The sequence below is a fragment of the Zalophus californianus genome, chromosome 11, assembly GCF_009762305.2.
Source record: "Zalophus californianus isolate mZalCal1 chromosome 11, mZalCal1.pri.v2, whole genome shotgun sequence".
NCBI classification, from domain to species: domain Eukaryota; kingdom Metazoa; phylum Chordata; class Mammalia; order Carnivora; family Otariidae; genus Zalophus; species Zalophus californianus.
In genome coordinates, this window is record NC_045605.1 from 46,481,655 (window position 1) to 46,494,472 (window position 12,818).

The 12,818-nt window shown below is 43.4% G+C and overlaps 1 protein-coding gene across 16 annotated transcripts in view; it reads left to right on the forward strand.

Annotated features, from left to right (window-relative positions):
- The window catches only part of SYTL2 (synaptotagmin like 2), a 120,729-nt gene that overhangs the window by 71,446 nt on the left and 36,465 nt on the right, over positions 1–12,818 (forward strand). For 15 of the 16 annotated variants that reach the window (XM_027579748.2, XM_027579756.1, XM_027579763.1 and 12 more), the window contains 2 exons: positions 10,970–11,051; positions 11,966–12,080. In XM_027579748.2, coding sequence (XP_027435549.2) covers positions 10,970–11,051; positions 11,966–12,080 — 197 coding nt within the window. Of the gene's footprint in view, positions 1–10,326; positions 10,520–10,969; positions 11,052–11,965; positions 12,081–12,818 lie in introns of those variants that run through there. The other variant, XM_027579755.2, reaches the window with a different exon arrangement.

Below are 12,818 nucleotides of genomic sequence, written 5' to 3' on the forward strand. Positions count from 1 at the left end.
CTTTCCTAAGAAGTACCTGATTGTGGAGCTACATTGCCACAGATGTTTAGATGATTTTCTTTTAGGTATTTAAGGATCTTCCCATTGGTGTGCATCCCTTGGAAGTGTAGTTGTTACCCTTTGGTGGGAAGGCAGTTGCATTTTATCTGTAGCTCTTCAGTGAAGACAATTCAATTCAATTGAAGACAATTCTCCTATTGGAGAGTAGGGCTGAAGTCAACAAATTTGCTGATGGTACAGTCACCGAGTCAGGTGTCAAGTCTGAGGCACCTGGGAATCAGGGATGTTTCAAACATAGTTTACAGGTGAGAGAGAGGGTCCATATAGGCATCCATAGGCATTTCAGAGCCAAATATGACTGAAGTTATATCACATGGATAGTGGAATACTGATTCTATTAAGGTACCCATTGTCTATTTCCCTGTTGGAGAGGACTCACTTTGTTTTCCATGGGTGGTAGACTGGACTGTTTCCCCTGTGGGATGATTTGTAATGTTCTGTTATGTCTGTAGAGGCCATGTTGGCTAGAAGTTAAACAGTAAGTAGCCACTAATTGATTTTGTGACCTTGCACTATTAACTTCTTGGGTCTTTGCTTCCTCGACTGTAAAATGGGATAAGGATTTGCCAGCAGGATTATTGAGAATTTAATTAGCTAGTAAATGTAGAATTCTTAACATGGTCCATAGCACATAGTGGGCATTCAGTGAATGGAAGTATGGGCTCTCACAGAGGGTGAGAGCCTACCCCTACCACCTCCCCTGGGAGACTTCCCATTCACCAGCACACTCCCTAATGGGATAAAAGATATCCTTCCATAGGGAAAGATGAGACCTGGAGTATTAGAAACTCCAGGAGTGAGAACACAGTCATGTAGAATCACCATCAAGGAGCTGACAGCATCTCCTAAGAGCCAGTTTGATAGGGGACAGGGACACCAGAACACTGCCTGACTAGGGGAGATGGGTACAAGTCCCACAGAAGGGGAAAGGAGATTTGGGGGTGTCAGAAGCCATCTTAGCTCACTGCACAGTTTTGTCTGGGTCAGACTTCTTGTCTTTCTCCCAAGAACTCATTTCATTTCAAAGGGCTTGGGGGACAGAGGCACCACTGCCCTCCTAGCCCAGCTCATTTTCTTCATGACCTCAGGCAGGCTGGTGGGTGTATCTCCCCTCTTCCTCAATTTGAGGTTGCTAATACAGCTTCCACAATTCATGTCTCCATTATTTCCTGCATTCCTTGTGTGACCTCAGACGAGTCTTTCTGGTCTCATCTGTAAATCAGAGCAGAGCTGCCCCACCAGGATATTACGAGATTAAATGAAATGAGATGTGGGAACCATTTAGCATTTCACAGGAAGAAAGAAAATTGTCAATTTCCAGTGGCTTTATAATTATGTTATTATAACATAGATGAGGTACAGTCGAGAAGGCAAGAATAAAAATGTTAGATGCATCTAGTCTGCTTTGCTCATTACGTGACCTGGGTGGTAATCATCCAGAACTGTGGAAGGGGCTGATGTATACTTCCTCCTTCCCACGTCAGAAACTACTACTTGACTCAGTATCAGGTTCTTGCGGTGTTTCTCACTTATACTTTAACCTTTGGGAACTGGGTGTGTTAAGTGTATTTTGGGGCCTGTGCTTTTAGAGGAATTGAGCTTCAATAGAATGACTCAGTAGCTGTCAATATTTTCTCAGGCAGGAGTCAGCTGTCTGGGAGTGTTGTGAGGCAACAGTGACTAGATATTGTAGTTTCTGAAGAAGTTTTTCTTTCTTTTTTTTTTTTAATTTAAATTCAATTAGCCAATATATAGTACATCATTAGTTTCAGATGTAGTGTTCAATAATTCATCAGTTGCGTATAACACCCAGGGCTCATATCATGTGCCCTCTTTAATGCCTATCACCCAGTTACCCCATCCCCCCACCAACTTCCCCTCCAGCAACCCCCACTTTGTTCCCCATAGTTAAGAGTCTCTCATGGTTTTTCTCCCTCTCTGATGACTTCGCATTCAATTTTTCCTCCCCTTCCTTTATGATCTTCTGCACTGGAACTGGAGAGTATTATGCTAGGTGAAATAAGTCAATCGAAGAAAGAAAATTATCATATGGTTTCACTCATATGTGGAATATATGAAGGAGTTTTTCTGATAGGCTCTGTGGCAAGATTCCTTCTTTGTATGGGCACAATTCTGTATGGTCCTGCCTGAGAAGAACTGAAATGCTATGGGTGCCCGGCATGAACTCGACCACCATCCTGTACCTGTGTTCTTTCACAACTCATCTTTGTTGGGACACCTGGGTGGCTCAGTTGGTTAAGCATCTGGCTTTGGCTCAGGTCATGATCCCAGGGTCCTGGGATCGAGTCCCACAGCGGGCTTCTTGCTCAGCGGGGAGCCTGCTTCTCCCTCTGCCTGCCGCTCCGCCAGCTTGTGCACTCTCTCTCTCTGACAAATAAATAAAATCTTAAAAACAAAAACAACAACTCATCTTTGTTTGCACCTGTCGTGTGAGGAGGCAAAGAGAGGTTTGACAAACAAAGGAGCAGAGAGTGAGGTTTTCTTTAGAGTAGCAAAGGGAAAACTCCAAATGCTCACAGTTCCAGTGCTGGTTGCTGAATTTTAACTGGGCAGTATTGGCACAAACTGTGGTAAAAGACTAGTGTTTTGGTTTCCTAAACAATGTGTATTTCTAGTCATCACAGATTGGTACCTTTTATAAAATATAACAAAGATGAAATACAGAAAACAAAGGCATGCAAAATATGAACCCTTGATCATGTGCTGGGATGTCTCAGCAAATTGCTATAAATGATTCTAAATGCATACTTTCAATTTCTGTATTTAGCTCACTGTGAACCAGTAATAAGCAATTCTCAGACTGCCACTGGTCCATGAACCACACCTTGTAGCACATCATGTCCTTTCCATAATAATCCATAGGGCATGGCTGAGCCAAGGTGGGGAGTACACAAATAAAGATGTGAGAAGCTCTTCCCATTGGGGTCAGGACCCTGCCCATAAAGGAGGTATAACATGTCTTGACTGTAGAGGTGGACTTGCTCTGGGATGAGAAGAACTTCCTTTGTTACTTGAGATCATGTGTTCTGTGAAACAAGGTTAGGCACCCTGGACAACACTGAGAGTCTAGTAGCCTCTCTACTGACAGGGCCTTGGATGTCCCCACCGTTGGTGCTTCTTTGGTCTGAAGGAACCTGAAAGTGGACTGGCCTTGTAGTTTCTGTCTCTCTTTCTCTTTTTCCCTGAAGACTGCCTCTCTGAGAACTGGTCCCTGTGGTAGCTTATATTGTCTTAGCTCTGTGGTGTCACAGGGGGCCAGTACTCTAAAAAGAGATAGTTTCTCAAGTGTGTTCCAAGCTTCCCAATTCTTTCCTCCTTCTGGTTCCTCTTCCCATGCCCTTCCACCTCCCATGTCCCTCAGTTGCCTGGTAGCCTCCCCTTTCTCCTTTAAGGGGATCCAACATGCATTCCACTTTAAGAAATACTTGACTTTTTAATAACTTAAGCCTGTATGGATGGAAATGTTGAGCTTCTTGTCTTTTCTCAATGGTCACCCCACTGAACATGAGTCTGAGCGTGTTTGTGGCATCCTAACACACAGCCCAAGTAGTTCTTAATATCTGGTGTGTAATGTGGATGAGGGCATTTCAATGAAAGAAATCAGAGATCTGTCACATGACTGTCTCCCACACTGTGCAGACTTTCTGCTGGGAGGACTTCCAGTTCCTGATGGTTTCTGAAGATTAAAGAATTACCTTTCAAATACAAAAAGGTCAGAAGCTTCAACCAAGGGAAGCAAGGTGTTAGGTGCAGAGAGGAATATGTTAGGGGCAGTGGGCATCTCAGTGCCCTGGTATCACACCAAGGATGTGGTTGTTATTCTCTGACTCTATACAGACCAGCCCTAGTGATAGATGTCATCAGTCAAAGGTCAGTGACTGCTTTTGCTGGAGCAAAATTAGCAGGGGGTGCTGTGAGCCAGCCTGGGCCACAGGCAAAAGAGTTCAGAAAGGCCAGAAGAAAGGCAGTTGCAAGAGTGGAATGTGGAGAAAAATAAGAAAGAGAAATAGGTATGAATGGTTAGAATGGAACAATTAACCCATAGGTTGACTGGGCAACTCAGGCTACTTACTGGAAATAAAGTGCTTAAATGTACTTGTTTGCAGTTGATTGGAAACACTGATCTAATGTCTTGCTAGCACCCAATAGAATAAATCATTCTGTAGGGTTACTAATTCATTCTTCATTCAGCCATTTATTCAGTCAGTAGGTAATTATTGTTTATTGTATACAATATGGTAGCTAGGAATTTAGGGATGAACAACATAGGGTTCCTGTCCTTAGGGAACTTACTGTTTGCAAAAGGGGCTGACATGTATAATCATAAATTGTGATGTGATAAGTATAATTAAAAAGCTGTGGGAGCACAGCGGTAGCAGCACTGACCGTGTCTAGGGTCAGTGGGAGGGATTGTCAGGGAAGCTTCTAGAGATAGTTATATGTAGGGCAGTTCTTGAAAGATGAGAAGGATGTGGCAAATAGACATGGGGAGAGGACAATACAGGCAGAGGGGATGACATGGGGGTCGGGCAGGTCGGAGACGTGGAAGGGGTCTAGTCTGGTGGGTATGCTGTGTGAGTGGTGGGCAGTCAGGCTGGAGGAAGAGGCTGGGCCCAGATTGTCAAGAGCCTTGAGTGTTGGCTAAAAGGCTGAACTTTTTCCTTAAGTCACAAGAAGCCATTAAATGACTTTTTGATCAAGTTTACTTTTTGGAGTGATCATTCTGGTAACTTTGCGGAAGATGGGGTTAGACAGTTCAATTAGAACATTGTAACAGAAGTTTAGGTGAGAGATGGTAAGAACCTAATGAAGGGAATGGAGAAAAGAGAAAACATATGGTGGAGTTTTAGAGATGAAATTAGAAGAAAGGGTTGAAGGGTTGGTAGGACACAGATATCTGATAATTTATAAAGGATATGTGGGTCACTTGATGAGAAGTTCTCAACTGGGTCAACTTGGTCAGAACTGCCCAAGGGGCTTCTAAAAATCCAGGTTCCTAGGCCTGAGTGTCCCTGCATTTCTTTCTCAGGGACATGGACTTCACCACCATGTCCCAAGCATCTAACACATGGTAGGTACTCAGGAATAAGTACCTATGGAAATGAATGCATGCATTAATGCATACCAGCATGCTCTCTTACTGTCCTTCAGCACACTTCTCACTACCTGACATCGTGTTATATATTTATTGTGCGTATGTATTGTGCCTTCCCCCCAGATCCATGAAGGAAAGAGCTTTTTGTTTATTGCTATATTTTGTTTGATTCACTGCAGTATTCCTAACACATACCACAGTGCCCAACAAGTGTCTCATGGGATGAATGGAGAATAGATGGAGAGTGAGAGTCTGACCAACTGAACGAAAATAGTTGATGAGATAATTGTGAAATAAAGAATAACAGTGAATGAGGGCTAACGAACAAACTAATGAATAAGTGAATGATTGAAGTGGTTTGCAACTCAGGAAGTGAGTAGAAAGAGAAGGGGAAAAGGTAAATTACAGGAACAGGACTGATAGCCTTCAGACTTCATTGCTGTGTGTTACTGAGAATCTCTCAGTTCAGCGGTATCACGGTGAGCTCCGGTGATTACAAAGATGGAAGAGAATGGGAGGGGTATTCTCACATTTGGACAACTGCAAGATAGGGGCATTCAGGACAGAGAATTGGAAGGAACGGAGGCAGGAGGGAGCTTCGCTGCTCGGGAGGTTTGTGATGTCCATTAAATCAAAAACATCTCTAGAGAATGAATATCTCCAAAATGAGTTCAAGGAGAACAAGGTAAAGTCTTCCCTGTGGTTTTTCCTTCTGTGGCATCAGCCCTTCCCTGTGATGTGGGAGAAAGCAATGAGTTTTCTTACAAGGGAAGCTGGGTGTCCTCACCTCACTTTGTCTTTGGTGGAATTAAAACACTGTTTTGTTCTAAGTTGTCCTAATGAATAAAAATGCTAGTTTTGAAGCTTCGCTGCCTGTGCTTCAGCAGTACTTCTGCCGTGGATCTCCCTCTTACCTTCTGCTGAATGGGAACCAAGCAATTCAAACCATGTCTTTAGTTCTGAAATAGTATTAATTTTTCTACTAATGTTCTTTTCCCTGGAAGGCTTTTGTTTATCTCTCTCTCAATCTCAATCTCAATCTCTTTTTCTCTCTCCCTCCCCCCACCCATCTCTATCTCTCAGAAGGATTAGCTATTTACCTCCATCCCCTCAATAATAAGATCAATGTGAGGCACTTGGCTTGCTCCCAAAGTCAAGGTCGAGATGATCCGATCTATGGGCAGCGCATTTGATCTTTTGTCCTTGGATACATTGTCTCTCCAGTGATGTGACTGTTTCATTTCTTAGAGGCCTGCCCCACAGAACCACTTCTATGGAGCTTTTTAAAACAATCTTTCTTTTTTTTTTTTTAAAGATTTTATTTATTTATTTGAGAGAGAGAATGAGATAGAGAGAGAGAGCATGAGAGGGGGGAGGGTCAGACAGAGAAGCAATCTTTCTTAACCCAATAGGATCTTGGATTTATCCAGATCACTTATGGTGGAAATAGCTGCACTATGACATCAGAGTGTCTTACACTTGGCTGAGAATATGCGTGTGAGAGAAATTCTGTAGCGTGCAGTGTGGTGCCCCCAGAGAAGTAATGTTTTACTTAAGAAAATACCGACTTGAAAGTCCTGGCCTAGCATATTTTCTAATTTACTTCCCTCACTTTTTCCCTGAGCCATTTAATTTGTTTATTCATGTATTGGAGCTTCACAGAGTGTAACATAGGAGAGCATGGTGCTGGGCGCCCGGGATGTGATACAGCATTTGCTTCCAAGGATCTCACCGTCCAAAGGGAGAGGTCAACAACAACAACGACATGTGAAAAAAAATCACTTGCCAAATTTGCTTCTGATTCAACACTGTTAATATTTAACCTGCAAAATGCCTCAAAAGAAGGCATAAGATGTTGCCTGTTATTTTTCACTTTTTTAGAGAGAAAGGCCAGGTAAGGTTCAAAAGCTTTTAAAAGTTGCTTTCATGTGCTTCGGAGCACTTTAGGGCTGGACACAGAAGCAGATGGAATGTCCAGCTGCCCGTGTGGTGTGATGGGAAGCCCCACCTCTTTCCCCAGTCCCTGCAACAGTACCTAACATGATTCTTTAGAGTGAAGTCTTCAGAGACTCGTGTTAAAATGCAGATACTTTGAACCCTAATACCAATATCACAAGTTAATACTTTAATAATTCTTTTAACAGAGTAAACCCATTTTGTCTCAGTGTTCGTTCTGGTATTGCAGGTAGTTTTTGAAGGGTGTCTGAGGGAAGAATTACAAGCACAGGGTGGGGAATTTGGCTTGCTACAGTTTAAAAAGCTCATCTTGTGGAATGTATTGGGTATCTTTTATATGCAGGACACAGTCTACTGCCTCTGAGAGGGATTTCAAGAAACAAAGACAAGGTATCTGGCTATAAAGAGACTATACTCTCATAGGAAAAATTATGCGTCTGTTTGTGGATGTCTGATCACATGATAACAAATAGTGCCAGGCCGAGAGCAAATTCCTTCTCCAAAGTACCAAGGAAATGTGCTGTAAGATTGGAGTCAAGGAGACCCACTTCCAGCTGGGCTGATAGAGGAGCAGCATCACAGGGCAGTGAGATTTGACTGGGGCTTGGAGATGACAGCAAGGATTTGGGAGGAGAGCACAGCAAACACGAGAAGATAGGGCTGGGGGTTAGGCGGAGTGCAGATAGCAATGGGGATAATGAGCAGACAGGCGACTTTGTTTGGCATGAAGGGTCACCAGAAAGGAAGAGTGGGGAAGTATATTGAGTAGATGGTGGAGGATCTCCAGTTCCTTCCTGACAAGTTCAGACTTCATTCCACAGGCCCTGGGGATCCAGGGAAAAGAAACGAGGAGAAGAGCGACATGGTCAAAGTTATGTGTGAGACCATCCCAGCTTAGTGGTGGAATGCTGAGTGGATGAGAGGAGTGGAATTTGAGAATCAGGAGGTCAGATGTGAAGCTAATCGAGTCCACAGAAATTCAGGAGGTGACAGTGCAGGTGGAAAGGAAATGATGAATGTGAGAATCCCTGGGAAGGAAGAATCACCTGGACCTCAGCCCTCTCACTATGAACCACTGCTTTATTAATGTGAGAAGTCAGAGGCAGGATAGCCTAGCCATGACTATGATTGTCTTTGGGGTCAGGGTCAGACACCTGGCTCAAATCCCCAGCCCTTCATTAACTCATTTTGTGACATTGAGCAGGTTCCTTAGCCTCCCCAAGCCTCAGTTTTCTCATAAGTAAAATGGGGAGAAGGGTACATACCTCATAGGGATGTTGCAAAAACCAGTGGAAGATACGATGGTTGCAGTAATGATGCTTCCCAATGAATAGGCAGGCACGCAAAACATTGCTGTGCTCCTCAGGAGGAGTAGAGCCAGAGCTTAACCTAAGAAGTCGCTGTATTTTCACAGACAGACTTTGAGGCCTAAGACTCTTGTTTTCATTTTTTTCTGAGTAAGCAGACTAACCAAGTAGCTAACCATGTGTCCCACCCCCATGTCATTTTTCCCCTCTCCCAACCACACAGTAACCTAGTGAATACTGTGTGTTTCTGTATTTTAGTGACTGACCATGTGCTCTGAATGTGCTGTTCCTTCCTCTCTCTTGCTTTCTGAGCTAATAGAAACAAAGGCTTAAAAAAAAAAAAAGCCTAAATAATGTGCCTCCTTGTTGTTTGGCAAGTAACATGAAAAAAATAAAGGAAAAATCATGGTTACCTATGTGCTGCTGCCTTCCCTGGCCCTGGCTGAGTGGCCTTCATCTTTTCAGTTGTTCACCAGTTGTAGTTTTGTACCAGCTGCTCTACATGGCATCACAGGGGGTTATGAAGATGGTCAAGATGGTACTCCTGGGGAATCTCCCATTTACTATGAGAGATAAGGTATGTACGCACAGAATGAGGTTGCATAGTAGATATGAGGCACATTGCTGGATAAAGTTTAATAAGAGAGAGACTGGTTTCATGTCTGGTTTTATGGTGTGAAATATACATACTCAGAGCTGGGGCCTGGGAGGCACAGGAGCTGGGTTTCCAAGGAGCAGAGAGGGCAAAGTGTCGCATCCCTGCTTATCCTTCATTCTTGGTGAGTGGGAGGGGAAAGAAGGAAGGTGGCAGGAGAAGATGGGTATTCCATGGACAGCCCCGACCAGCAACACTGGGTTCAGGTCCTCTGATCATGTGACTGATTTATTTATAAGGAGATGATACAAAACATTCTAAAAAAATGAGGCTGGCATGTGTTATAAGGTTCCTCATGTCACTGTGTGGTTCCTTAAAATGGCAGTCGGGAGAAATAGCTTTCTAGTCCTGGGCTCTTGGCTGTTTTTATTGTATGGACAGTGTGAGTTCTTTTAGTGACCAGGTCCTTTTTTCACCCTGGCTGCTAGACAACTTGATAGAAGCGTGTGCCCACCTGTTGTAAGAATCACCTCCTATAATGTGTTTTTCTATTAGCCTTAATTCTGGCTCCATTATAAATTCCCATTCTTGTTCCCTGCCCTTCCCCTCCCCATCCGTTTCCCCCTCTTTGTCACATCCACCTGATAAAGATGTATTTTATATACATCTGCCTCATTTGCTGTAATTCCTTTCTGGAACAATGTGGAGGGTAATGAAAGGAAGAACAGCTTCCTCAGAAGTTCAGCCTCTTCCCAGGACTAAATCTGTGCAAAAAGAACAACTGAAGTGCAGAAGGAAGGAAAGGAAAGGAAGCCGCAGTGACATGTTGCTCACGATTGCAGCCACCATATTCTTGGGCCAGGCTCTGTGGCCTTGGGGCAGGTTTCTCTCCTTCCCCAAGGTCCAGTTCCTTTGCTGCATGGTGCAAAGCCTGTGCCTTCCAAGGTATTTTCCAAGTTGTTGACTCTGTGATGTCACTAAGAGAACAGGTGGAGTCTAAGTGTGTACAGTGGTTTCAGCCAATAGTGACTTCACCTGTCATGCCTGAGGCAAGGCCCCTGGAGCGGGAAGTCTGAGTAGGTGGTTTTCCTTCCTCTCGAGAGCCACTCTGACTCTTTGTCTCTCCTTCCTCAGTAGCCATGGGAATGGTTTTTCAGGAGGGAGCCTTGCTCAACTCACTTTTCTCCATTTACTCCCACCTTGCTCTCGTCCTGGGGCTGCCCAGTCCCTTGGGTAGAGAATCTCCTTCCTTCTTCTGAGCCAGCTCCAGGCTTCTATTCTCCCATCCTCTTCTGGCTGCTGTGCTTGGCCTTATCCCTCCGGTGTTTGAACAAGACCTCGCCGACCAGCCTGGAGAGTGGGGTTGAGAGTCCTCAGCAAGTTGCCTGGATGCACCAGCATCCCTGCACAGCATCCCTTAGATCTGCTGTCAAGTCACTGGTCTCACCTGAATCGTTTCTTCGGTTATTTCCTGCCTGAGTTAAAGTAAGCACGCTGTTCTGTGAAATCGAGCCCTCCCTGAAACTCTGGGGTTTTATTTCAGCAATGACGTCCGCCACAGCGCCACCCCCACACACCCCCCACCTCCGACCCTGCCTTGAGATGAGTTGCTCCCTGTCATCTGCATCTGATGTTAGCTTCTGACTTGGAGATGAGTTCATTTCTACACATTTACATTGTGAACCTCTCGTGTGCCTGGTACCATGATAAAAACTGACGGCTTCCGCTGGATGGTTTTGCCTGCCTCACCCCTGTCTTTCTCCTTTCTGCTCTGCCCCTGCCTTTGCTTCACTGCTTAATCATCTCTAGGCCACAACACCCTCTCCCTTCCCGGCAGTTCAGTTTTACAAACATCCTCTGCTGTCCTGCCTTAATAGCTTTCAGCTTCAGACGCAGGGGGAGGGCTTATTCTCTGAATTATTGTTTCTTTTGCAGTTCTAGCATGGTGAATCCAGCCTCCACCGTGATGGATACATCCCAGGAAAACACAAGGAAGTCAGCTGTGTCTCTGGCTAAGGTAGATTGAGATCAGACTCCAAATATCTCATTTTTGGCAAGAATGCTCTTTTTTTCATTTTAGCAAAGCACCATGAAATAAAGAGGATTTTTTTTTTTGCACCAAATACAGATGATTTTTACTGTTTAATGTAAGAAGTCACTCTTGTGGTGGAAAAGTTGATGAATACCATGTTTCTGCATGCTGAAGACTCTGATTTCTTGCCCTAGAGAATAAAGAGTCTCATGCTATTGGGGACTGCTGCTTTTTAAGCATTTGGAATGTGACTTGTTAGTCCCGTATCAGTCCATATTCCTGTTCTTAGCTTCCTGAATCTCTGTTAGAGGTCTGCTTGTGGGAGGGGATTGCCAGTTTATGAAACTCTAGGCAGTAAACATTGATACTCAGTTTTATATTAGTAAAAAATTCTATTTACTGATCCCCTTTCTGTCGTTGGAACTGATGATCATAATAGTGATAATGAAGCACTTCAAATACCTTGATAAATATCTTTTAATTTTTTATAAGAAAGGTCATTTACAATTATATTTAGTTCAGCTTTAATCTAGTACAGCAAGAGTCTCATATGGTAGAAAGAGCATGGGGGGAATCTGCCCTGATTAGTTTCAGGTTTACCCTAACCTTGACCAGGTCCAAATTTTCTCACTTTTGTAAAATGTGAGGTTTAGATTCAAATGCCTGGTTCTGGTCTAACTTTGTAGGACTCTGGATTGAGTGTATTTTATACAGTTTAATTTTTCTGGCGTATATGGTAACTCTATGCCGGCCACATTAACCAGGACAGCAATTTTTCAAACAGGCCAGATAGAGTTTACTGGATAAAACTATCAATAGTGGAGATAATAGGCATTTGCTAACACTGAGTTGCTGCTGTGACATTTAAAATGAGTTTAATAAACAATATTTTTCCCCAGCAAAGGAAAAATCCGTTTAATAGCTCCAAGTTGCCAGAAGATCACTTATCTCAACAAACCAAAAGTGAGCTGTCACAAAATGGAAAGGCTGGTTTCTCTCAGACTTCAAAAGAAGGTAAACATTATTTTTACGGACTAGATATTTTTATCTTTGTTATCTCTGGGCTGAGGGAAATTCTCAGAGTTCCTTTAACTAAAATAACTTTCAAGAGAAAGTGAAAAGTCCTGATAGTTTTCTTATTGTGTTATGCCCATTGATTTCCTGCCTGAGGGAAGGAAGCAGACATTTTAGAAACTGGAAATTCATGCATTCCAGTCTTGGAGCTGACACTGGTCGTTTGACCTCCGGGCCTTAGGTTCCCTCTCAGTGAACTAGGGAATTTTTTGACCAGAGGCATTCAGTCATTCATGTAATGGCGCTTATTGGAGGTCTGCCACATGCAGACACGGTTTGTGTGAAATTAAAAGAGTTTGCCTCAAGAGAAAAAAAAGCCACTTGACAAAGTTGTGATCCTCTAATCTGTAATTATCAGCCTGGTCCCTGAGGAGGCATTTGATCAGGTTTGGTGGCTTAATTGATTTAAGTCTGCCTCTTATGGAATTTTACCATTCTTCCATGCCATTAAGAAGAAATACTAGACAATTCAGTCTCTTCAAAAGCAACTGTAAGAAGATTCCACGTGCGTTAAAGATTGGATGAGGGACAGAAAATTAACATTGAACAGTGGAGTTGGAGTTTCAGTTATCCTGTTTTAATATTAGCTTATTTCCCCCTTTCTATTGGATACACATTATATTATGTAAAATATTTTGCAGAAAAAAGGCAATGGAACATGCTACCTGTTTTTTTAAC